At 48.4% G+C, this 26,013-nt stretch overlaps 1 protein-coding gene across 5 annotated transcripts in view; it reads left to right on the forward strand.

Annotated features, from left to right (window-relative positions):
* Nucleotides 1–26,013, forward strand: part of Rhbdl3 (rhomboid like 3) — a 47,803-nt gene extending 21,790 nt beyond the window's left edge. For 2 of the 5 annotated variants that reach the window (XM_057774666.1, XM_057774667.1), the window contains 5 exons: nt 4,317–4,465; nt 5,581–5,693; nt 11,084–11,184; nt 19,068–19,128; nt 23,555–26,013. In XM_057774666.1, the coding sequence (XP_057630649.1) occupies nt 4,317–4,465; nt 5,581–5,693; nt 11,084–11,184; nt 19,068–19,128; nt 23,555–23,826 (696 nt within the window). In that variant the 3' untranslated portion in view covers nt 23,827–26,013. Of the gene's footprint in view, nt 1–4,316; nt 4,466–5,580; nt 5,694–11,083; nt 11,185–19,067; nt 19,129–19,499; nt 23,522–23,554 lie in introns of those variants that run through there. The other 3 variants (XM_057774668.1, XM_057774669.1, XM_057774670.1) reach the window with 3 other exon arrangements.

Raw genomic sequence — 26,013 nt, forward strand, 5'->3', positions numbered from 1 at the left:
CCCACTGAGTAGGACATTTATTAACTTCTATTTGAGGACCAGCAGTGATGACACGCCACCTTGGAAGCTCTGCCTGTTGCCAGGACACCTGCTTGGCATTATATAGGAAGAACAGCCGTGCGTACGTGCGTGCGTGCGTGCGTGCGTGCGAGTGAGGGAGCGGGAGCAGGAGAGGGAGGGAGAGGGAGAGAGACCCCTAGGCTTCATGCATGTTAGACAAGCACACTGTCTCTGGCCGCTATTCCAAGCTGCCCGAGCAGCTTCCTTTGATAGTCTAAGTTGGTCCAGGTGCAGTCCAGAACGCCCAATCTGACCTTAATTATTGCTTCCTTCCCTGATTGCGTGCTGGGCCTTGAGCTTTTCCTTTATGTTAAACTTGAGTGTTTGCTATCGTTGTTATTTTGTCATTTTAAAATTTTAGATTACATTTATTTATTGTTTACTTGCTGTGTGTGTGAGGAGCGTGCATGTGTGGTCTCCATGTGTCGGTCGTTCTCCCCCAACCGTCTAGACTCTAGGGCTGAGCTCAGGTTGTCAGGCTTGCCAGCAAGTGCCTTTACCCTCTGGACATCTGTGCCCCCGCCCCCACAGTTTTAAAAATATCCTTTTTAATTATTTGAGACAGGGTTTCTCTGTGAAGCCCTGGATGTCCTAGAATTTGCTCTGTAGTCCATGTTGACCTCAAGCTCACAGAGATCTGCCCGCCTCTGCCTCCCAAGTGCTCGGATTAAAGGTGTGCGCCACCATGCCTGGCTGAATATTTTTTTATTAGATGTATTTACTTTATGTGAATGAGTATGTTTGCACCACATGCATGCAATGTCCACAGAGGTCAGAGGAGGGTATTCCATTCCCTGGAGCTGTACCTACAGATGGTTGTAAGCAGCCATGTGGGTGTTAGGGACTGAGCCTGGGTCCCTTGCAAGAGCAGCAAGGGCTGTCAGTTGCAGAGGCGTCTCTCCAGCCCCTGATTGTGTTTAATTAATTTATTTTGGTTTTTGTGAGTGTGTGTGTGTGTGTGTGTGTGTGCCTGAGTGTATATAAGTACTTGCAGCCCATTTTGTTGTTCTTTTAAGAAAGGGTCTCTTTCTTGCAGGGCATAGTAGTGCACACCTTGAATCTCTCAAGGCAGAGGCAGGCGGTTTTCTGAGTCTGAAGCTAGCCTGGTCTACAGAGCAAGTTTCAGGACAGTCAGGGCAACACAGAGAAACCCTGTCTCAAAAACCAGAAATGAAGGAAGGAAGGGAAGAAAAAAAGGGGGCGGGAGGGAGGGAGGGAGGGAGGGAGGGAGGAAGGAAGGAAGGAAGGAAGGAAGGAAAGAAAGAAAGAAAAAAAAGGAAAGGGTCTCACTCTTTACTCCACTACCCTCAGAACTACAGTCCCCCTGTCTCTGCTAGGACGACAACTGCAGTGTCACTTTTAAACTTGTGACCCTGTGCAGTATAGTTATTGGTACCCATTTTCAGACTTGGAAACTGAGGGTTAGATAATTCTAATAATTTGCCTAAGGTTGTCAAAAAGAGCCAGTGTTTGTATCCAGATTGGCTCAAATTTTAAAATTCTACAGCTGTATGAATTTGAGCCATTAATATGGGAACGAAAGGAAGATACTCAAACAGCTGATTTAACTCTTTTGGAGCCCAGGGCTTCTGTTTTCCATAGAGTTCTAGTAATCGGAATCTTTGATTCCATAACAGATAGAAAATGAAGGAACATGGAACTGCCAGCCACGTCTAACGCCAGCGACATTACAGAAACCACAGCTGGTGGGAAGAGAAGAAACCAAAGAGCAAATTCAGGGCCACTGTGTTTGGAAGAGAAAACCCTACCCTCCTGGATTGCTGCACTGTAGCAGCTCAGCCTAGAGCCCCAAACTTTCTCTTTTGTTTTGTTTTGTTTTTTGTTTTTTGAGACAGGGGCTGATCTGTGTAACAGCCCTGACTGTCTTGGAACTCACTTTGTAGACTAGGCTGGCTTCGAACTCACAGAGATCCACTTGTCTCTGAGTGCTGGGATTAAAGGCGTGCATCACCATTGCCCGGTGCCCTCATACATTCTTAAACAGTTTTGCACATGCTCTGATTAGGAGCACAGGGGCATAGAGATTCATTACACATTAGGAGCACAGGGGCATAGAAATTCATTACACATTGAGTTCCAGAGAGATCAGCAAAGTAAGTACCCTGCTAGGCCCTGAACAGATGTATGGAGTTACCTGAAAAAAATCAACATACTTGGTATATAGATGGAGATAAGAAGAAACCGCAGATGTTGATGGGAGTGTGGAATAGTCCGACCATTAGGAAAACTGGTCCTCTTCAGAAGATGAAGCATGGGGCTGGAGAGTCAGCTCAGTGGTTAAGAGCACTGTCTGCTCTTCCTCTGATTCACAGGAGCTACATGGTGGCTCACAACTATCTGTAACTCCAGAAGCAGAGGCAGGCGGATCTCTGTGAGTTCAAAACCAGCCTGTTCTACAAGAGCTAGTTCCAGGACAGGCTCCAAAACCACAGAGAAACCCTGTCTCGAAAAACCAAAAAAAAAAAAATTTTAACTTTAAAATTACCATGCACTACACCAGGCGGTGGTGGTGCTCACCTTTAATCCCAGCAGCACTTGGGAGGCAGAGGCGGGAGGATCTCAGTGAGTTTGAGGCCAGCCTGGTGTAGAAAGTGAGTTCCAGAACAGCCAGGACTGTTACACAAAGAAACCCTGTCTCAAACCAAATAAATAAATAAATACATAGATAAATAAGTAAATAAAAGCAGTGAACAGAGGAGCTACTTGTCCACCTTGTTCTTAGAGATATTTGCAATAGCAAAAAGATGACAGCATTCCAAGTTCCCACTGACAGAAGACTGTGTGGTCAAAGAGAGGCAGATACATAGAATGGAAATGCCTAGTTCTGCTCAGCAGTGTAGGGTGTTTCTGTGATTCTAGCTCTTGGGATGCTGAGGCAGTAGGATTGTGAATTAGCAGACAGTATGGACTTTAAAGTGATTCTAGGCCAACCTTGTGTCATAAAAAGAAAAGGAAAGCCAGGCGGTGGTGGCACGTGTATTTAATCCCAGCACCCAGGAGGCAGAGGCCAGCCTGGTCTACAGAGCAAGTTCCAGGACAGCTAGAACAGAAACCCTGTCTCAAAGAAAAAAAAAAAAAGAAAAAGAAAATGTGATGTAGGCCGTCCTTGAGAACGTACACTTTAACCTCAGCCCATCGCTGGAGGAGGACTGTGCAATCCGGCCGCATGCTCTGCAAGCCTAGCTGCATGAAGCACCCAGATAGGTAGTGGCTGGAGGAGCTGCAGGAGGGGCAGCAAAGAGTTCTTGTTTGTGGGTGCAGAGTTCCAGTTTTGTACGATGGAAGGAGTGTAGTTGGTGCCGTTCAGCTGTATGCTGGAAACTGGCTAAGATGCTAAATGTAGGCTGGCGAGATGGCACAGCCGGTGAAGGCACTTGCTGCCAGGTCTGGCAATATCTGAGTTCAGTCCCTGAAACTCACGTGGTAGAAGGAAAGCCTGAAATCCTGCAAGTCGTTCTCTGATTCCGTAGGATACCACGATGCATGCATACATGCACACACTTACACTAAATAAATAAAGTATAAAAAACTTAGCCACAGTGATTAAGAGCATTGCCTGCTCTTCCAAAGGTCCTGAGTTCAATTCCCAGCAACCACATGGTGGCTCACAACCATCTGTAATGATGTCTGGTGCCCTCTTCTGGCCTGCAGACATACACACAGACAGAATATTGTATATATAATAAATAAATAAATATTTAAAAAAAAAAAAACTTAGCCAGGCAGTGATGGCACACGCCCTTAATCCCAGCACATGGGAAGCAGAGGCAGGCAGATCTGAGTCTGAGGCCAGCCTGGTCTACAGAGTGAGTTTCAGGACAGCCATAGCTACAGAGAAACCTTGTCTGAAAAAAATAAAAACAACAAAAAATTAGAGGCACTAAACTTTATGTCTGTTCTACCACAGTGGGTTTTTTTTTTGTTGTTGTTGTTTTATATTTTAGTTTTGTTTTTAAGAAATCAACCTGTATGAAGTGGGAGAATGAGGGCTTACTAGAATTACAGTTTAAAATCATGCCCACCAGGGAAGCAGAGACAAAGAGATCACATGACCCCATTACACGAGAGTATCTCAGAAACAGAGAGGGATGCTTTCTGATAAATGGGTCCTAGCTATGGGCACCTTTCATTCAGGTGGGGCGACAGCCTCCTGTCTTATCCCCAGTGCCCGTCAGGAACATTGTCCTGAGCAGTCTTGTGCTTTGTAACTGGCCTCCGCTCTGTGCTTCCTCTAGGTTGCCCTTTTCCTGTACAATGGGGTTCTACTGGATCAGTTTGTGCTGCAGGTGACGCACCCTCGGTACCTGAAGAACTCTCTGGTTTATCACCCGCAGCTCCGTGCACAGGCTTGGCGCTATGTGACATACATCTTTATGCATGCAGGGTGAGTATGTCTTCCCGAAGAGTGAGTGGCCTGATTCCCTCGGGTGGAATTATTACATATTATATATAAAAACACATTTTATATATACATTTACATATGCATAGTTTCAAACTAATTTTTTTATTTACAGTGTTGGGGATTAGACTTAGGGTCTTTGGAATACTGGGCACATGCCCTAAAACTGAGTCCTAAACTCTGGAATTAAGTTTTTGGTTTATATTAATTGACTTAGATGCAGATTTGAGATAGCCTCTTGAAAGCCACCCAACACCAAACTTACTGTCAGTTCCTGTGTGTGGGAAGGAGAAACAAAAGAGGCTGCTAAAGCCAGCAATAGGTTGGCACACACATTTCACAGTATAGGTCTGTGTGCTTCCCAGGGGTAGGTTGAATGTTCTATGCTTCCTAGAGGCCAGAGCCAAAAGGGTCATGTGACCAGCCAACTGGCCACAAGAGTTGTTCATAATTTGTGTGTGTGGTTGCTCCCACAAGCCAAGTAAAGCTCTAATTTATTAGAACTTCTTATTTCCCATCGTGGTCTGTTCCAGGGGAAGAAGCCTGGGTCCCCTCTCCTAGCCCTGAAAGTTTGGAGTGAGCAGAATGGGTGGGTCCCTTCTCACACCAGGAACAAGAGCTTCCCTCTGTGAGACTTTAAGAGAAAATGTTGCTAAGCTGCAAGAGGCCTCTAATGCTTCAGGGTGTTTTGAAATCATCTTTGTTCTCCAGCTCCATGGTGTTTGTGGGTACAGTGAAAGACCAGAGCGAGCCCAGAGTGGCGAATGTCACATCTCAAGCTGGTCAGACACCTGGGCTGTGACTTTAAGCCACTCACTGTCACTCTCTGAGCCTTGGCATCACCCTTGTTAAACCCTAGAGCTGCTAGGTCCTGGGCATGGCTAGTCCCTGTCACTGCTGCAGAGACAGACGGTACCTGTCACCACCAGGTCCCTTATGTGTGTTCTGTCTCAGCTGGACGGAATTCTTCCCATGACAATCATCCCCTCCCCAGCCCCTGAACTGCTCAAAGGCGGAGAAGGTGTCTTGCACCCTCCCGGCTCCCCAGTATCTTGGCCTACAGCATTTGCTGGGTGAGTTAACGAATGTGTCTGTCACAGGGTAGAGCACCTAGGACTCAATGTGGTGCTGCAGCTGCTGGTGGGGGTGCCGCTGGAGATGGTGCATGGAGCCACCCGAATCGGGCTTGTCTATGCAGCTGGCGTTGTGGCAGGTAGGTTGGTGGGTCCTAGGGTGAGCCTCCTTAGGGCAGGTCAGAGGAGATCCCATGGCTGGTACAAGCCCTAGATTCCTGAACCTCTTCAAGGCTCCTGGTTCCGGATTGTCCTCCAGGCAGATTTCCCACAGCCACCCAGACAGGGAGGTGTATTCTGGGGCAGAGCTCGTGATTCGGGATAGGACTACTGAGAGAATTCCTGCCATCGTCGAATTACCGTGCTCTAGCCGTTTGAACCTGGGGAAATTCCTTGTTCCTTATGGTCCCATCAAGCTTGTAGACAGAGCTATTGGAGAGCTGCCTGCTGTTGACGGGAGCCACACATGAGACAACAGCTTCCTTCTACCGTGCAAAGGGACACCCGCGGTGTGGATGAAACCAGGCAGCTCTTTGGCCAAGCCATATCTGAACCCATAGGGAGCTTTTTTTTTTTTTCTTTTTCTTTTCTTTTTTTACACAGAGCAGCCATGGCTCCCTTGATTGGCCCTCTGAGGACAGGACAGTTTGGCCTAGGAGGTAGTGGATACTCCTGTTGGGAGAAGTCTGTGTCTGATGTGGGGAGGTGGGACGAATGAGATGAGCAGAAGGGCGAGTTCTCCAGGGAAGGTAGCTGCAGCCCAGCCTCTGAGCGCCAGATCTCCTGTGCGATGCCTCCAACTTTACTACTGCCTGGTGGAGCTTTGCCTCTTCAGCCTGACAGCTGGGCTCAAGGGAGGAGAGAGAGAGAGTGTTTAAGGCCTTAATCCTTTCTGAATGGCATTAAAGTTGTCATCAGGAGAGCTGGGCAGCCTTGACCTGTAAACAACAGGCAGGCAGTAACGAAGTGACTTCAGAGGAGGAAGGATCCCACTCTACCTCCAGGGGGCTAAACCTGCTCATGTGTTCGCCCTGTGCCTAGGAGACCCTCCCTCCCAGTGCTGTCTCTGACACGTCTGTGTGTGCCCAGATCCTTGCACCTTAGACCCTCACAAGGCTTTCCCAGCACCGGCTGTGTCCTTAACAGAGGTCTAGTGAGCACCTCCAGGTTGCAGACTCTCTCAACCACCCACACACCTCTCAGTCATGCCACCTGGGGATTTAGAGATGTACGCTCCCCACCTAGATTCCCAGAGTCCCAGATGTTAAATGACAAGGAACGGAGAAGGCGCTTGTAACACTTGCAGTTAGTAGTCAATTAGACTCGGGGGAGGGGGGGGCAATAACTTGGAAGACAGAAGTGAGATTCAAAATGACTCAGCACTCACCCAGAACAGATGACATGGGGGGTGGGGACAGCGCAAGCATCCCTCCCCAGTGATGTCAGTGCAGACAGAAGCAAGGCACAGCACCAGGATATGAGGCTGGGAGCCTGCAGCATGGAGCCAAGGGCATACAATGCTCTGCCTGAGCCATTGATTCAGACCAGAGATCATGTCATTGATCTCCCCGATTGAGTGGATTGATCTCCCCGATTGAGTGGATTGATCTCCCTACACTGCTTCCCCTCTGTATCTATCCCCAGAGAAAAGCCCTTATAGTTAGACCTTGACAGAGAACCAGTCCTTATCCACGACCAGCAGCTAAGGTGTCCTCACCTTCAAGCCGCGGGGCCAGTAGCTGTACTTCTCTGCCTGGAGTGGATACAGAGCCTGAGGCTGAGGTGTGGTGGCACATTCCTGTAGTGCCAATGCTTCGGAGACAAATACAAGTGGATCAAAAGTTCAAGACCAGCTTAGGCTACACAGTAAAAGAGCAACAACAAAACAAAAAGCAGAAGCCAGGGTTTAGAGGAACATGTGGCTTGCCCAAGAAGACACAGCTTTTAAGTGGTAGAGATGGGGTCCCACAGAGGTTCTGTGATCTCAAAGATTGCCCTGTAAACACCTAAGAATCCAAAGGCAGGCTTTTGCTTTTGTGCAGAAAATCTGTCCGAAACCAAGGGAGGCCTTGATCAGTATCTGACCCTGCTTTAATCTCTACCTGGTGAAACTATTCCAAACCCACGGCCATCCTGTTTTATCGAGTGATGGCTAACTTCCACTGCACAGAGATAGAGTTCAGGCTTGTGGTGCAGGTCTTGTGTGTCATCTCCAATACACGTCACAATTTTATAAGGTCCATAAGGTGTTCACTGTCACTCCCATTGTACAGGCCACTCAGACAGGTGAAATAAACTCTTCTAATTAATCAAATTAGGGTAGAACCCTGCATACCATACCAGCTCCGATGACCAGCACTGAAGATCATAACATTAAGAATCTTTGAAAGCCAGGGCATGTGATCACATACCTGTAATCTCAACATTTAAGAGGTAGAGACAGGAGGACGAGGAGGTCAAGATCATCCCTGACTATATGGTGATTTTTGAGACCACCCTGAGCTACGTCAAATACAAAGAAACAAACTAAGTATATCAGCAGCATCTTATTGCTGAGTTTATAGAAGTCAATATGCACCCCTAGAGCTCAGCACCTGTTAGGTAATAAATATTTGTAGAGTAGTTGAAAGAATACATGAATAAATAAAGTAACATCGCTTAGAGGTAAATGTTCTGCCAGTGTTAATTTGAGTTTTTCCTAATGGCCAAGGAGCTGTTGGAGAACACCCGCCTTCAAACTTTTCAGACTAAAACCACGGCTGCCGTGCCTTAATGGCAAGGCCACCAATTCACCTGCACGATGGCATGGACCCAGAATATGTTTTGGGAACCAGCCCCTTGGTCTGTGCTGTGCAGCGGTGAGGTGTGGCAGTCCAGCTTGCCTTTGTCCTCCTGGCTTCTATCCCTACCACCTTCATGGAACTTGTCCTGACCTTATGGACCTGTTAGCCATGAGCTTCATAACAGGTTACAGAGGGATCCTGCCTGGTCCACAGTCTCTCCTTTACTATTCTGTATGCTTAGATCTTGTGTCCTTTGGTCCTAGCCAGTCCCTCCAGGCCCCAGCTGATGCATGGACCTTAGGAAAGTCTTGGAAGGTTAATAAGATTGTAAAAAGAGACCTCGGAGCAGTGCGTGCTTGTTATCTCGGCATGCAGGAGGCAGAGTGGGAGGATCTCAGCAAGATAGAAGTTAACCTGGGCTACAGAAGACCTGTCTTTAGGAGGCTGAGGAGATGGCTCAGAGGCTAAGAGCACTGACTGCTCTGTTCTTCCAAAGGCTCAATTCCCAGCACCCACATGGCGACTCACAACTGTCTATAACTCAGGTTCCAAGGGATCTGACACCCTCACACAGATCTACATGTAAATAAAAATAGAGAAATTAAGGCTTGTCTTTAAAAGATACATATATCGCAATCCAAAAATCGAATCCATTGAATTCCTGGTCTGTGAAGAACTTTGGAGCTCCCCAGACCACACCCTTCACAGTCAGAGGGTTCACCGAATTAGGGAGCCCAAGAAAAAGGGGCTTCACTCCTCAGAATGTTGGAAGTTGTAGACTTCGTCATCTCATACATGTGAATACTGAAGCCAAAAGAATTTTGGAGCAGTGCCTAAGGTCGCACAACTGCTCAGTCATCCCCCATTCCATGCTCCTGCCAGTATTCCTGGCTGGCCCCTGGCCCCAGAGTCAAAACTCTAACCACAGGGAGGGTGAGGGAAAAGTCAGTGCTATGTAGGCTTGCCCCCCTAGGTCCCTTCTGTCCCCGGAGGCTGTCCTGATGCACCACTGGCCCTGGTGTAGGACTCTGGGGCATAGAGAAGAGGCCAAGTTAAATGGGTCTGGCGGAGAGAGGAAAGGGACCAGCTGGGTAAGGCTGGGCTTGCTCAATGCAAACAGTAATTAACAAGGAGCTGGCTCGGGCAGCTGGCCGAGCTGCTATCCTGCAATGCAGCCCTCACAAACGGCCAGGAAAGCGTGGGAATCCTTTGTCATGCAGATCTTGCTGCCTGTTTGTTTGCTACCCTGGGATTCCCCACCCTATCCCAAGACCCCCTGCTTTGGGATATTTATGGCTGAACCCATAAATAGGGTTTTATTGGTAGGCCAATAAAAGGAGAAAGTTATCTGATAGTAGTTAGATACCAAATGAAAGCTGGAAAAAGACCCGACAAAGGAAAGGGAGATTTCCAGTCGCATGGGCGGGAGAAAAACTTATGAGTCCTCGGGTCATGGCAGCCTGACGTTTGTCTTGTTTAATTTTTTTCTGAGACATTACATAGCCAGAATTGGTCACAGGGACCTGGAAAGGGGGTGCCAAGAGGCAGGTGGTCAATGGTGCTCCCATGGGGATCTCTCTCCATGTCTCCATCCAGATGGTCTTGGGTCCTGGTTCAGGAACTTCCTCCTAAGATGTGTGCCCCCACCTTTGTAGAACTTGCAGGTTTGGGCTCTCAGCCTTGTCCTCCTCTCTCCAGCGGCTAATTGACTCCTGAGCCTGCAGGCGTTTTCTAACCGAGGTTTCTGCTTGCTCACCCAGGCCAGCTGCTACTCACCCTCTGTGCCCCGGGGTCTACCTCCTAGTTATTTTTAGTCTCCTGTGTCCTTCCCTGGAAGCCAAAGCATTGATCACACTTAAATGCGACCAGAACAATAAATCTCCCATCTCCTCACTGCCCGGCTTCCCTCCCAGGACCCAAGTTTGTCAGCCCACATACCAACAGCCACAGAACCATCCTCTCCCCAGAGTGTGAAGTCATCATTCTATGGCCTTTTCAAGGACATTCTCCCTCCAGAGAGGCCCCACTTGGAAGATCCTGTGAACCTTCTGTGCTTTAGCGTGACTGGGCAGGAGGTGTGGGAGGCGATGCTAAGCAGGTTTATAGATTGAGCTGAGTAAAGAGAAGCGGAAGGAGGCAGAGGCCACCTCTGAACTAATGTGGGAAGTGGTTGCCACTGAGGCCAAGAGCACGGGTTTTGATGAGCATGACTTTCAGGCTGGGGAATTGCTCTGTGACAGAGTACTTGCCCAGCTTATGTAATGCCCTAGGTTTAATTCCTGGCACTGGGAGAGAAGGAGAATTTTTATGTCAGGCAGAACAGGTTTGAAATAAATCCTGGTTCCAGTGCTGGGATGAGAGCTCTCCTTGTGTCTGTGGGGAGTCTGTTAGCACCTGCCTCAAAGGTTGGCCTTCAGGATGGAGATGAACCTTGAGGGTAGGAGGGAGAAATGTGTACACCGCCTACCCGAGTGGACACCTTCCTTCCGCTGTGGGCGGCTTTAGAATCAGACCCACTTGGGGCCAGTCAGACTTCTCCTTTGAATCTTGGTTTCCCATCAGTAAAATGAGAAAGCTGAACGGAGGGAGGGGTTCATTCCACCGTACACGAGGCAGCGTGGCGTCAAAAGGGGAGGAGACGGAGCCTGTGGTGGAGTAGTTCTGCTCTAGTGGCAGAAGGCAAGGGCCAGTGCTGGGCTGCACAGTGAGTCCGACATCCTTGATGGTTTTCACTCTCTCTGTGCCAGGCTCCTTGGCTGTGTCTGTGGCTGACATGACTGCACCCGTTGTGGGCTCTTCCGGAGGGGTGTATGCGCTCGTCTCTGCCCACTTAGCCAACATTGTCATGGTGAGCAGCCCCTGTTCCCTGTGGATCTGCCCTGTCTGTCCTCTACCATCACTGGGCTTGGACGTTAGTCCCCATCGCTCTCTCAGCCCGGGAACTGTCGGGTGCCCCCCGCCTGCCTGGATGGAGCATGGTTCATAGCTGCATCTTTCTCTGCAGACCCCTTTCAGCCGTGTCCTTCCCAGATGGGTTCCTGTTTTCTTGTTTTCTCCAGCCGGGCTTAGCCCACAGGTGTGCCCGTCTCCCTACTCTGCCTGTTCCCTCAAAAATGGTTCAAATCTGACCACTGGTGCCTTAGTTAGGGTCACCATTGCTGAGATGAAACACCATGACCAAAAGCAACTTGGGGAGGAAAGGGCTTGTTTGGCTTCCATTTCCATGTTACTCTTTATCATTGAAGGAAGTTAGCACAGGAACTCAAGTAGGGCAGAAATCTGGAGGCAAGAGCTGATGCAGGAGCCATGGAGGAGTGATCCTTACTGGCTTGCTCACTCTGACTTGCTCAGCCTGCTTTCTTATAGAACCCAGGAGTGCCAGCCCAGGGATGGCACCACCCACAATGGGCTGGGCCCTCCCCCATCAATCACTAGTTAATAAAATGTCCCCACAGTCTTGCCTACACCCATTTGGGAGGGTAGTTTAAGACAAGTTGTTTGTGTGGCCCTGGCTGTCCTGGAACTGGCTCTATAGACCGGGTTAGCTTCCACCTACCACTGCTTCCTGGGATTAAAGGTGTGCACCGCCACCACTGACTAACCTACACCCAATCTTATGGGCGTCTTTTCTTTTCCTTTCTTTTTGTAAAGATTTATTATGTGTACAACATTCTGCCTCCATGTATGCCCACACGCCAGAGGAGGGCGCCAGATCTCATTACAGATGGTTGTGAGCCACCATGTGGTTGCTGGGAATTGAACTCAGGACCTCCAGAAGAGCAGCCAGTGCTCTTAACCACTGAGCCATCTCTCCAGGCCCCTGGAAGTGTTTTTCTCAATTGAGGTTCCCTCCTCTCAGATGACTTTAGCTTGTGTCAACTAGTATACGTGGTCTTTAGAATTCTTTGTCATAGATTGTGCACAGCAAGAGGAGATAACACAAGCATGAGGACCCTAGTTTGGATCCTAGCAGTCATATAAGAAGCTGGGCATGGCCACAATGCACTCCTGTAACCCCAGTGCTGGGAAGGTGGATGCCTAGAGTTTGCCCTTGTGAGCCATCCTAGCACCGCACACTAATACAGGCAGGCACTCCGAGGTAAGAAAGCCTCCATGGTCATGTCATCAGACTCTCAAGTAGAAAGAGAGACCTTGTGGGAGTGATCACCTTCTGCCAGCCATCCAGGTGTAGTCCCTTGACCTAGCCCTCACATTGTCAGGGTCCCTTGTCTTTCTCTCCATTCTCTTTTAATACAATGGTTAATACAATAGTAAGGGTCTGAGCATGGCCCAAGGAAACAGGCAACCTAGTCCAGTCCAAATCCTTGCTGCCCACTCCTGAAAGGTACCCCGGACCAGGTTAAATGCTGCTTCCTACCTTGGGTTCTACACCTCTGAAGTGGGGTGATATGCAATAAATGAGCAAAACTGAAAATCAACACTTAAAACAAATACTACCTTAACTCCTCGTTCCTTACCAAAGAACCTAGGTAGACTCAGACTAAACAGGCTCTTCAAATCAGTGTGTTAAAGCCCCCACGGCAGGAAGCTTGTCTAGTTTAGAGGGAGATAGAGTTATCTCTACTGCGGTAGCTGTCCTACCTCACGCATGCCCCAACTGGCCTAGGAGCCTCTCTGTGTTACACATCTATACCGCTGTGCCTGACATACTCAGATGCCTATAGATTTGGGAGGCGGGGAGAGTCCAAAAAGATTACAGCTTCTCGGTGAACCCCTCCTGATCCTGCTCTGCTTGCTGTCGCTTTTCCCCCACGTGGCAATTGTGATGCTTAGTGGTTTTTTGGAGTCTCTGCATTCTCCCATGGTTTCATCTGGGTTTTGTTTTTCGGTTGAGCAGGTTGTTGACCCAGCCTAGGATGTGACACTCAGTCCTACCTCAGCCTTCCAAGTGCAGAGTCTGTCTTTTCTCTCGCCTTCTCTCTCTCTCTCTCTCCCCCTCATTTTTTTGAGGGTGGGTAGGTGTGAGGGTAGGGCTATCCCAAATTGACCTGAAACTCCCTGTGTAGTACAGGCTGACCTCTAACTTGTGGCAATCACCTGCCTCAGCCTCTTGAGTATTACAGCCTAGCACACCTGACTGGAATTCCTGCCTCATTCTGAACACCATCCTCTTCTATTCACACACACACACACACACACACACACACACACACACACACCGCCTTTGTGAGTTGTAAGAGTATGTGTATGTGTGTGGGGGGAGATACCGAGTGACTACATTTGCTACTGAGCTAAATTCTGGCAACTTCCAGTATGTGTTAGTAGAGAGGTTGGAGGTGGGTGTGGGAAATCATATCTAAGTGTGAGGGTTCGGGGTGTGTTCCTGTTTATGCACACAACTGCTAAGGGTCTCTGTGCACAGGGCCGCCTCACATGGCCCTCTTAAATAGGTCATTCTCTTTCCTCAGACACAGCTATTCCTCTGAATCCTGCCTCCTCCACCCTCCCCCTGCCCCAATTCCTCTCAGTTGGAGAAGAAAGTACTGACCTCCTCCCTCCCATTCCTGCAAGCTAGGGATGGGGACAGGGATGGTGGGGGATGAGCATGCACAGTGGAAGGAGAGCATAGGGAAGGAGAAAAAAAGACAGAACTTTAAGAAGATCTGCCCACTCCCCAGCTCATGAGATGCAACCGCGGTACCCTAGAAGTTCCCGTGGGGAAGAGGCCACTCGACCCTGAAGGACTGGCCACAGGCACCCGGGGACCCGGGGACCTGTCAAATGGTTTGGTCCAGCTTACACTTCTGCCTGGTGAGCAGCCCATGGCCATGGAGATGAGCAGTCCCACTTCAGACCGTAGGCCTTCCCAGAGAAAGCAGCTCCCTGCCTGCCTCCTGGGAGCTGCCAGACCTGGGAGTTTGCAGTAATCAACCACTCTAGAGAGTTGTGCTTCTTGACCCTGAAGAAGGTCAGTTTCTCCTCATCAAGCGACTGCCTTTGCCCAAATGGGCTCCGTGCTGAGACACCCATCAGGTCAACCCCTTTGAAATAGTGCGCTCCTTTAATCCCAGCCCTGGGGAGGCAGAGACAGCTAGATCTCTGTGAGTTCAAGACCAGCCTGGTCTATAGAGAGTTCCATGACAGGCAGGGCTACATAGAGAATCCTTGTTTCAAAAAAAAAAAAAAGTACCACTTCTATGGTTGGGGAGTGGTGGTTAACTGTTAGCAAGCGCATATACTTCAACCTGGTAGATATGCTACCACTTTACTTCCAAAAGGAGAGTGGACTCTTTATTCCTTGGACAGTATCTCATTAAAGTAAAAGGCAGAAAAACTGTGGATTTGACAGTCAGGAGATTTAGATTTGAGAACCATCTGATGACTGAGTCTGTGAATCTTTGGGGCTCCAGTTGCTTTCATAGGGTGGTTGTTATGAAGATGTGGACAAACTGGAACATGCTTCCCACATGGTAAGCCGCCACCCAGCAGTGAGCGCCTGTGTGTACATATGCATGCACATTTGTGTGTGTAACCATTACATTTATGTTTTATTTTGTGTGTGGGGTGGAGTGTGTGTGTGTGTGTGTGTGTGTGTGTGTGTTACAGTACAAGTGTAGACATCAAAGGACAACTTTGGGGAGTCTATTTTATCCACCTAGTCATTCCCCAGGACTAAACTCAGGCTTGGCGGCTGATACCTTTACCTACTGAGGCATCTTGGCTGCCTTCTGTGTGATTTTTTTAATGTATTAATTATGTTTCATAGAGAGATCAACAAAATTTGTTTTTTGTAAGTTGGTATTTTACCTGTATGCATGTCTGTATGAGAGTGTCAGATCCCCTGGAACTGGAGTAACAGACAGTTGTAAGCTACCATGAGGGTGCTAGGACTTGAACACAGGTCCTCTGAGAGAGCAACCAGTGCTCTTAACCACTGAGCTGTCTCTTTAACCCAAGAAAATGTGTTCTTAAAGCTTCTGGGATATCCCAGGAAGATGTGCAGCACGTATGTTCTCAGGTCTAGCTGATAATTAGAGATTTTGCTTTATATAAAAGGGTGTCTTGTGGTTGTGGCAATGTGCACCTGTAATCCTAGCATTTGGAAGGCTGGGGCATTACATATATATATATATATATATAATATATATTATATATATTATATATATGTTTTATAAATTCCAGTTTACACCAAATAATTAAAGTCAGAAAATATCTCAACCAAAGATTTGGCTCCCAAAAAGACTTTCAATCAAGACTTCTTATTTTAAACACTGGAAATAGAAAGATCTACCTGATTGAATAATTTATTAATTGCCTGCTGCTGGGGCCCATAAGCCAGAGTTCCATTTTTAAATATGCAAGATATTTACTTTACACTTTGCTGTGTGTTAGATGCTTTCATAAAATATTTGAGAGCCAAATCTTTGCAAATTGAATTTCGTTGTTAAAGCTCAAGAAAGATTACTGCTAAAAACAAAAACAAAACAAAAAAGCCCTCTGCCATAAGGTTTATGTAATTAAATGAACAGCCTCTGTAGGACAGTTAGACTAGGGGTGATTTATATGTCATGCTTTCATTTCATGGTGTGTGTGTGTATGTATGTGTGTGTGTGTTTGTGTTTGTGTGTGTGTGTGTTACTGAGCATTGAACCCAGGGCTGCACACATGCTAGGAAAGTGCCCTTAATTGGTTGGGTGAACATGCTATCAAGGCGACTGGTTACCTTCTTGTTCTCAGTGGCTGAGTCACTGTCTCACCCTGCCACCATCTTACTCCGCAAGGCTGTGGGAGAGAATGAAATTACAGGGCCTTGGAAAGGCCTGGCTCCCTGGGGACTGGGCTCTCCACATTTCTAGCAGCAGCAGGGCCTGCTGTGTGAGGCGCCTTTGCTCTCCTGGTGTTTCACCTGCTCTCAGTGTTATTGAGGGAATAATGGGTCATGAAATGGCCTTGGAAGACCTTCTAGTTTAACCCCTTCACCGCTGGGAGATTACCATTCACTGGGATTCCCTCAGCTCTGGGAGCAGCTGGGTGGACAACAAAGGCAGACAAAATGTTTCTCGCCATCTCTTAGAGGGTGGTTGGCAGAGCTGTGGACTGGGAGGACCATCTGCTTGTTAACCTCCTGTCATCTTGAAGTGGCTACCCGGGATCCTCGCCTTCTTCCCTAAAGTGCATGCACTGGGTTGGATCGGATCAACCTGGCAATCTTCGGCACTAACTTGAAACTGGGGCCAGGCAGGTTTGCATACTCAGAAAGCTAATGAATGGGCTGGAAGCCACACCTGTAATCCCAGGAAGGTTATAGAGTTGAGGGCATCTTGTGGCTACAGAGTGAGTTTGAGGCCAACCTGGGAAACCTGGACCCTGTGTCAAAAATAAAAGGAAACAAACTTGTGAATCTGGCCTCAGTAGTGCTAGAGTAAAGACAGAGCTTCTGATTGTCCAGGGTCACCTGGACTCTAGATTTATTTTGTTTGTTTGTTGCGAGACAGGATTTCTCTGTGTAGCCCTGGCTGTCCTGGAACTCACTCTGTAGACCAGGCTGGCCTCAAACTCACAGAGCTCCACCTGCATCTGCCTCCTGAGTGCTGGGATTAAAGGCCTGCACTATCACTCTGTGTTTAACATTTACATCTTTATAAGTTTTCCTTTCTTCCTTTTTCTTCTTCCTTCCCTGCTTCCCCCTTTCTTCTTTCTCCCGGGAATGGAATCCAGGGTCTTATACTTGCCAAGGAGGGTCTCCTGCCATTCTCCCTCCTTCCCACCCCATCGTAACCATCACTGTGCAGTCCAGGGGCACCAGGTGCACTCATACTTCCGGGCAGCAGCCAGCACTATCCTATCTACCAAACTTTTTTTTTTCTTGGTAAGGCCATGGGGCCCACCACCTTCCTGTTGCAGGAGGCTCACTTCAGGGATTGGATCGCTGGCTCCATGGAATCACTGACCTCGGTTTTGTGCACTGTCTCTTCGGTAAGGTGCTGAGAGACACTTGAAGTCCCAGTGTTACCCTGCCATCTGCTTCTAAATAGAACACATTCAACAAGCATGTTAGACATTCTGGTTTAAGAGGGGCCACGTGCTGCCCACTGCGCTAAAGAAGAAGGGTCTCAGCATGTTTCCCACGCTGCCCTGGAACCTGTCACCCTCCAGTCTTCCAAGTACTAGCTCCTCTTCCTCCTCTTCTAATTGGAAAGGATGTAAGTTCATTGAATACAAAACACTTGTGATTTACAAAGCAATTAGCAAAATAATTAACCAAAGGGGTATTGTTTAAATAGTACATTTAAAAATACTCCTTATTGCTGGCCGGGTGCTGGTGGCGCATGCCTTTAATCCCATCACTCGGGAGGCAGAGGCAGGCGGATCTCTGTGAGTGCGAGGCCAGCCTGGTCTACAAGAGCTAGTTCCAGGACAGGCTCCAAAACTACAGAGAAACCCTGTCTCAAAAAAGAAAAAAAGAAAGAAAAGTGCAACTCCTACAAGTTAAAGCTTGTTCACAATGTTAAGACATTAGAACATTAGAATACTTCAAGCAAATCCTCTTTGTAAGAAAAGAGTGTTTATGCTGGGCGGTGGTAGCGCATGCCCTTAATCCCAGCACCAAAAAAAGGGGAGGGGAGTAAAAAAGAATGTTTTCTCTGAAGTTTCCCCAAGCCCTGTTTCTTCTACTTTCACCACTATTTGGGGCCCTTGTGAAGTTTAAGGTTTACTACAACCTCAGAGGAGCATGAGAGCGTGGAGCAGGGCCTGGGCCACTGGGACAGATGGAGTAGATGGGAGGGAACAGAAGTCTCAGCTGTGCCCAGTTGCCACCTTAGCCAGGGCCAGTGTGCTCTAGGAAGATCCCAGGCGCGTCTGTGTGCATGTGCGTGCATCTGTGTACGGGGAACTGTGTTCTAAATGCCCTGCAGGGGAGCCCCTCAAAGGAACCCCGCGGAGGAGTCTTTTGTAAAGTGAAAATCCTTTGTCAGATGAATAATTGTGTTCCATTTATCTGCTCGGAAGGCTCTCAGGAAAGAGACTCGTTTGAAGGCCATCTGGCCCACCCCCCTCCTGATGCTCACTCCTCAGGTGCTGAAGTCCCATTAGGAATCTCGGTGACAGGAAACTCATGACTCACACAATGGTCATTATATTTTGTTCATATAAGAGATGGAAACCTGCCGGGCGGTGGTGGCGCACGCCTTTAATCCCAGCACTCGGGAGGCAGAGGCAGGTGGATCTCTGTGAGTTCGAGGCCAGCCTGGTCTACAAGAGCTAGTTCCAGGACGGGCACCAAAGCTACAGAGAAACCCTGTCTTGAAAAACCAAAAAAAAAAAAAAAAAAAAAAAAAAAAAAAAAAGAGATGGAAACCTGTCTTGAACAAGAGCAGTGACTGCATGCTGGCAAGAGAGAGCCAGCTGAAGGGCTGATAGACAACAATGTACTTCTTCCTGGGCACGATTTCTTACCCCGATGGTTCCACTTTGACTTTGTTGGATGTCCTGCCCCACATTTCTTGTCACCTGTGGGGACAGCCAAGAATCACGCTGTCAAAGAGTTCACTGTCCGAGGTGGGAGAGAGATTCTCCCTTGCTGGCTCTACACGCTCTACCCTGTGTGACTCAAGACCTTTCATGACGAGGATAAACCCACCATTGTCAGAAATCCCTAAACCATGCTAAGCCCCAGCCCTTACTCAGTACTTCATGGAGTGGCTTCTTGTGTACCTGCAGGGGAGGGGCCTGATCCCAAACTGACAGAAGTCTCTCCCTCTCCTTTAGAACTGGTCAGGCATGAAGTGCCAGTTCAAGCTGCTGCGGATGGCTGTGGCCTTGATCTGTAGTGAGTACCGCTGTGTGGGGAGATAGAGGGGGGAGATGGGGTGGGTGCACAGGGCCACAGAGAAGCCCCTGTCCTTGCCTTCTAGGAGCCTGTGATAAACCAGAAAAGGTGGGGCATGTCAGTCCTGTGTCCAAAACAGTGGCACCCCAAGAAAGTCTTTCTCTTTACCTTGCTTGATCCTTCCCGATCTTTTGTTGTTTTGCTTTTTGAGACCGTGTCTGTATAGCCCATGTTGGCCTTGAACTCACTAAGTGGTCAAGGATGACTTTGAATTTTTTATCTGCTTTCTGGGATTAAGACACACGTATCACCACAGTTTTTTGTTTGTTTGATGTGGTTTTTGTTTTTGTGTTTGTTTTTTGTTTTTCGAGACAGGGTTTCTCTGTGTATCTTTGGAGCCTGTCCTGGATCTCGCTATGTAGACCAGTCTGGACTCAAATTTACAGAGATCTGCCATCTTCTCCCTCTCGAATGCTGGAATTAAAGGTGTGTGCCACCACTGCCTGGCACCACACTGATTTTTATGTAGACTCTGTGCATGCTAGGCAAGCACTGTACCAACTGAACTACATCACCCAGACCCTTTATGTCTTGTTTTGGTGGTCCCCCTGCCCCTCAGACAGGGTTTCTCTGTAGCTCTGTAGCCCTGGCTGTCCTGGAACTTGCTCTGTAAACCAGGCTAACCTCAAACTCACAGAGATCCGCCTGCCTCTGCCTCCCAAGTGCTGGGATTAAAGGTGCGCGCCACCATCGTCCAACACAAGTACCAATGACTACTGAACCATCTCATCTCTCCAACCCTACTTCTTAAACCTTTTATAGACATAAAGTATTTAAACAGAAAAGTACCCAGTGACCAATGGGATCAAGAGAAATAGCTGCATGACTTTTTGGGTTGTGAACTTGACCTTTTAGTATATGTGTCTATTGTGTGTGCATGCACAGTTAAATCTGCAGGTAGAGATACGGAGATGGCTGGAAAGATGGCTCAGAGATTAGGAGCACTGGCTGTTCTTCCAGAAGTCCTGACTTCAATTCCTAGCAACCACAACTATCTAAAATGAGATCTGGTGCCCTCTTCTGGCCTTCAGGCATGCAGGCAGAACACTGGTATACATAATAAATAAACACATCTTTTTTTAAAGAAAAAAAAAAGACCACTTACTGCTGTCGCAAAGGACCTGGGTTTTGCTCCCAGTACCAACACACAGCACTTCACAACTGTTTGTAACTCCAGTTCCAGGGAATCCAAAGCCCTTTTTTTTGTCCCTGTGGGCATTGCACATGCTTGGTGCGTAAACATACATTGCAAACAAAACCCCCGCACACATAAAATAAGAACAAGGAATTTTTTTTTTTTTAAACAAACTTGTAGTCTTGCTCAGTGGTGTGACACATGTCTATAATCCTAGCACTTTAGGAAGCTAGGGCAAGAGGGTTGGGTTTTTAAAATATTTTATTTATTCATTTTCATGTGCATGGGTGTTTTGCCTGCATCATTGTCTGTGTACCATCTGTATGCACTGCCCAGGGAGGCCAGAAGAGAGCATCAGATCCCCTGGAACAAGTTAGAGACAGTTGTGAGCCGCCCTGTGGGTGCTTGGAGTCAGACCTAGGTCATATGAAGAGCAGCCATTGCTCTTAACTGCTAAGCTAGTTCTCCAGCCCCAAGAGAACTGAATTTGGAAGCCAACCTGGACTACAGAGTAAAATGTTGTCTCAGGCTGCCCCCACCTCCACACAAGCAAACCTTGCACTTTTAGCAGAGTCACAAACTGTAGTGGCTCCTTTGCTCATTTTGTGCTGGGACCCTAGTCAGGACAGGTCCATTCTGCTGACTGAGAGGCCTGGATATAAAGACAAGTGTGCGCGCGCACACGCACACAGACAGACAGACAGACACAGAGTGAAAGGCTGATGAGACCTGAAGCCTCAGGGCTCACCCTTTAATGTAAAGAGTGAGAGGGGGAAAGAACACCTTCTCCTTTACTTTCCAAAACATATGTGTGGGAAGCATAGGATTAGGTTTAATTCATAAGTGTAAACTTGAGCTTCAGAGAGCGCTAAGATCATCAGCTCAAAGGAAGTATGCCCAGAATATTGAAATACGCCATTACTAACGCTCCGCAGTTTAGCCACGCTGGACAGGGGCCACCAAGGGTTTCTCAGCCTGGGCCATACCTGTTGTATGGTAAGAGGAAGACATAAGCAGAGCAAACTCTGATGGAGTCAGACCCGCAAGCGCTCACCTTAATTTCACTTCCACGGCCCCCACCTCTTACGTTAGGCCTTTGGAAAGTCGTCAGCCCCGACCTACCAGGAGCCTCTTCTTGGTCTTATCTTTTTTGTTTGTTTGTTTTAAAATAAAACCCATTGTAAACATTATAAAAGCTGCGGCTGGAGAGATGGTTCAGTGGTTAAGAGTACTCACTACTCTTTCAAAGGTCCTGAGTTCAATTCCTAGCACCCACATGGCAGCTCACAAATGTCTGGTGCTGTCTTTTGGTGTGCAGATGTACATGTAGACAAAGTACCCATATACCAAAATACATAAGTAAAGCTTTAAAAAAAATTCCTAGAAGGTGATGAAAGAGGTGGGAGAGGAACCATCATCTTTTACAGCCTTTTCCTTTATTGGCCCCAGACCCAGCAAACAAAGCCTGGAAGCACCACCCGGCTGGGGTATCTCTAGAGCATGGCCCTACTGCTCCTTTTCCACCCTCTGCTGGCTGGCTGTGGGGTTGCAGGGCACTCTGAAGACATCAAGCTGTTAGTCCCTAAAGGGAAGGAGGTTCCTGGGTTCCTGGGTGACACATTGATGAAATGCATGTGGTGAAACAGTCCCCTCAGAGACCGGTCTTTTAATCTGTCAGGTTTGCTTTGCTATCCCTCCCAGTCTGGAAAATAAGGATAAGAATTCCTACTTTCTCAGGGTCTGAAGAGATAGCTCAGTGGTTTAAGAGTGCTTGCTGCTCTTCCAGAGGACCAGGGTTCAATTTCCAGCACCCACATGACAGTTCACAACTGTCTGTAACTCTTTTTTTTTTTTGTTTTGTTTTGTTTTTCGAGACAGGGTTTCTCTGTAGCTTTGGAGCCTGTCCTAGAACTAGTTCTTTTAGACCAGGCTGGTCTCGAACTCACAGAGATCCGCCTGCCTCTGCCTCCCAAGTGCTGGGATTAAAGGCATGCGCCACCACCGCCCAGCCTGTCCGTAACTCTTGATCCAGGGGATCTGACACCCTCACATAGACATACTTGTGGGCAAAACACCAATGAACTACACACACACACACATATATATATATATTTTAAGGGTACATGCATTTAATCTCAGCACTTGGGAGGTAAAGGCAGGCAGATTTCTAAGTGTGAGACAAGCCTGTTCTACAGAGTGAGTTCCAAGACAGCCAGGGCTACACAGAGAAACCCTGTCTCAAGAAAACAAAAAAAGAATACCTGCTTTCAACCAGACTTGATGGTGCACACCTTTAATCACAGCGCTCAGGGAGACAGAGCTCTGTGAATTCAAGACGTCCTTGCCCACAGTGAGTTTCAGGATATCCCAGACTTCATTGTGAGGCCTCAGGTCGAAAAGAGAAAGGAAAGCAGGAAGGGAGGAAAGGTAGGAGGGAGAAAGAAAATCCTTTCCCTGCCCCTTGGGTATTGGGAAATGGGGTGGCACTATTGCCCAGCCCCTTTCCTTTACAAGATACAACATCCCTATTTGACCGGCTGACTTAGCAAGTTCACAAAGGGAACTTTGAGCCATAGTTGGTGACATGCAGGAGTTGGTTAAGGGAGACATCCTAAGACGTGTTGGTGAGAGTGGAGTTCAGACTTTTAGTTTAATTCCTCCTTTACCCTCGCTCCCTCTCCATCTCCGTCTCCTGAGAGGCACCAGCTCTCGTGGTTTCTGGGGACTTCTGGGTAGCACATGGAAACACTCTGTGGGGTTTTCAGAGCGTGCGGGAGTTGTTGGCCATGTTCTACTCTTGAAGCCTTTATACCAGTGGACAGATGAAGAAATGTCCCCGGAGTGCAACGTAGCCACAGAGATGCGCCTTCCTTAGGGTCTTCTAGCAAGGGCCCTCTCAACGTTCAGATAACGGTTCAGACGTTTTCTCTTGAGAAACCCTGTCTAACTCCCCAAAGAATGCCCTGTCTTGTGCCCAGTATGAATTTTATATTGTCTTTTTTTGCCTCATGTTTGTAGCTCTTAATGAAATTGTCTTGTGAATGTAATTGATTGTTGATTTATTGCCAAGCCCTGTGGGCTCTTGGGATAGTCTTGTCTCCTTGATTACTGCATTTGGTCTCGTGACAGTGAGTGAGTGAATGGGTGACTGGGTGGCCGGTGTGCCTGGCCTCTTCCTCAGCCCCTGCCCAGAACCCTGCTGTGATGTCTCTCTGTCTCCTCCCCTTGCAGTGAGTATGGAATTCGGGAGGGCTGTGTGGCTCCGCTTCCATCCATCGGCTTATCCTCCATGCCCCCACCCAAGCTTCGTGGCACACTTGGGTGGTGTGGCCGTGGGCATCACCCTGGGTGTGGTGGTCCTAAGGAACTATGAGCAGAGACTGCAGGACCAGTCGCTGTGGTGGATTTTTGTGACCATGTATACCATCTTCGTGCTGTTTGCTGTCTTCTGGAACATCTTTGCCTATACACTACTGGACTTGAAGCTGCCACCACCCCCCTAAGAGACTGGAGGACCGAGGCAGGGAAGGGAAGAAGCAGAAGCATCCAGAGGAAGTACCTACATCTGATTTTCATCACCAATTCAGCGAGACCGGGGGAGCAGGAGACTCGGGGCTGGGATGTATGTGTTTCAGTGTTGAAGGGTGGGGGAGGAGATGGATGCAGCTGCTGTTTTCCTAAGTTGACCTGGGGTGGGGGAAAGTCTGGGGTAGGATGGGAGTAGCTGATCCACGTGCTCCCCTCTCACTGCCACGAGTAGCCTTCTTCCTGGTCTTTCACCTGGAGAGACACTGGGACACAGAAGTTCTGAGGGCAGCCGCAGCCAGGCATGCCTTCCCCAGCCAGAAGGTAACTGGAGGCTTGGTCATGTCCTCCCTGCAGATCATGGTCTGGTGCTCTGGCAGTAGACGCTTTGAATCTGGAGGAGCCCAGAGCACCCCAGGCTCAGATCCTGTCAGTGGGTGCGATAGCATGGCCCCTAGGACGGGGAGATGCTATATTCTTTTCCTGGGGATCTGTGAGAGGGCCCATGCCAGGGGCACTGAAGTTCATCCCAGGTTCCCCTTGGGAAAGGCCCAGGACCAATTTTCCCCCTTCCTGCCTGTATTCGTGAATGCTGGCATCTCACACCATCATCCTGCATCCGTGCCCCATCTGGACTTTGGGGTCTTTTCTTCCTCTCTACTGCCCTTGCCCTACTTTGTGCCTCTCTTTTGGGTGTGGAGACAGGGTTTTGGGGTGTGTTGTGTGTGTGTGTGTGTGTGTGTACACAAGTGCGTGTGCAATGCCAGGCAAGTCAGAACCTGCAGAGGGAGGAAGTGGAGGACAATGTACACAAGGGTAAGGGATTGCTGGAATGGGCATGCTCAGTGCCCTTGCTTTTTGCATAATTTATGCCCCTCTTTCCCATCTGGCCCTCCCAAACACCTCCTAAGCATCACTGACCAGCGGAAAAATTGTCCGTGGTAGAGGGAAGACCAGAGCCCCACCAGGACCTTTGGGAGGAAATGCCAGCTGTGTTGTGGTTCCCTCTGGGGTGGCCTCATGTCTGCTCTGCCTCCTGTAGAAGAAAGTCTTTGGAATGAAAGAAAACGTAGGACAGTGGTACCACGGCCATCGCTCTAAGGAAGCCACAGTAAAAGATATTTTGGTGAAAACTTTGCCCCAGAGAAGAGCTCCTGGGAGCCTGGGTGAGTGCCCAGGGTTGAGAGCAGCTGTAGACGTGGATGATTAGATCTGGAGGGAAGTTGGAAGTGAGATTGAGGGAATGGCTTTGTGCTGCCCACATCCCAGAAGCCTCAGGAGTTTGGCAAGACACGCAGTGCCTCTGCCCCTCCAAGACAGTCTGCTCAGGCTGGCACTAGGAGCTGCTGGAAGCCCTGAGTGGAGACTGTGAGACAAATGACCTTTATATCGGCTTCGGGACTCTCAGCTCCTGGGAGTCCAGGCTGAGGAACCACAGACCTGGGAAGTGAGGGGCAGAGCTTGCAGGAGCAAGGTCAGGAGGATGGGAACTGCTCCTGGGTCCCCTCACCATTCCAGCAACTTTTCCCAGCTGGTCTCCATTCTCCTGAGTCCCTCACCCCGACCCCTCCAGTGTGGCGCCAGCAGGGCTGGGACCCGGGGCACTGCCACTCTTCATGCTTTTGGCTGGAGGTTGGCCTCAAAGGCTGGGGAATCCCCAGACAACTATGTAGACTTGCTTGCTTTTAAAGGGGAGAGGAGTCATGGAAGCCAGGGAAGGGAAAGCAGGCCTTCAAAGAAGAGAAATTTCACTTTAATGGCACCATTCATCACTCGTTTTTTAATTAGGAAAAGCTCCCTAATGGGCCTCTTTTGACGCTCCTTTTCCAAGCGAACCATTCTTGCCTAGAGCATCAGTGGAGGTACTGCTCACCGAACCCAGATCTTCCTCGAGTGTCCAATTCAGTTTGCAGATAATGAGGATTACCCAGTGCTGTGTGCTTCCCAGGGTTGGCTGCAAAGCGTTAGACTCTCCTCTGCCTTAAAAACAGCGCCCGACAGTGAAGCTGCCCTCCAAGGACTAAGTAAGTGAAAACCAATCCACTAGCCGCAATGTTGGTTTCTAAATATTTTTGTATTGTGTACATTCTGTATATTTTTGTTGTAACATATTATTTGAGCACAGATTCCATTAAAGATTTTTTTAAAGCCATTGGTTAATCAGG

The sequence above is a fragment of the Chionomys nivalis genome, chromosome 7 (genome assembly GCF_950005125.1).
Source record: "Chionomys nivalis chromosome 7, mChiNiv1.1, whole genome shotgun sequence".
NCBI classification, from domain to species: domain Eukaryota; kingdom Metazoa; phylum Chordata; class Mammalia; order Rodentia; family Cricetidae; genus Chionomys; species Chionomys nivalis.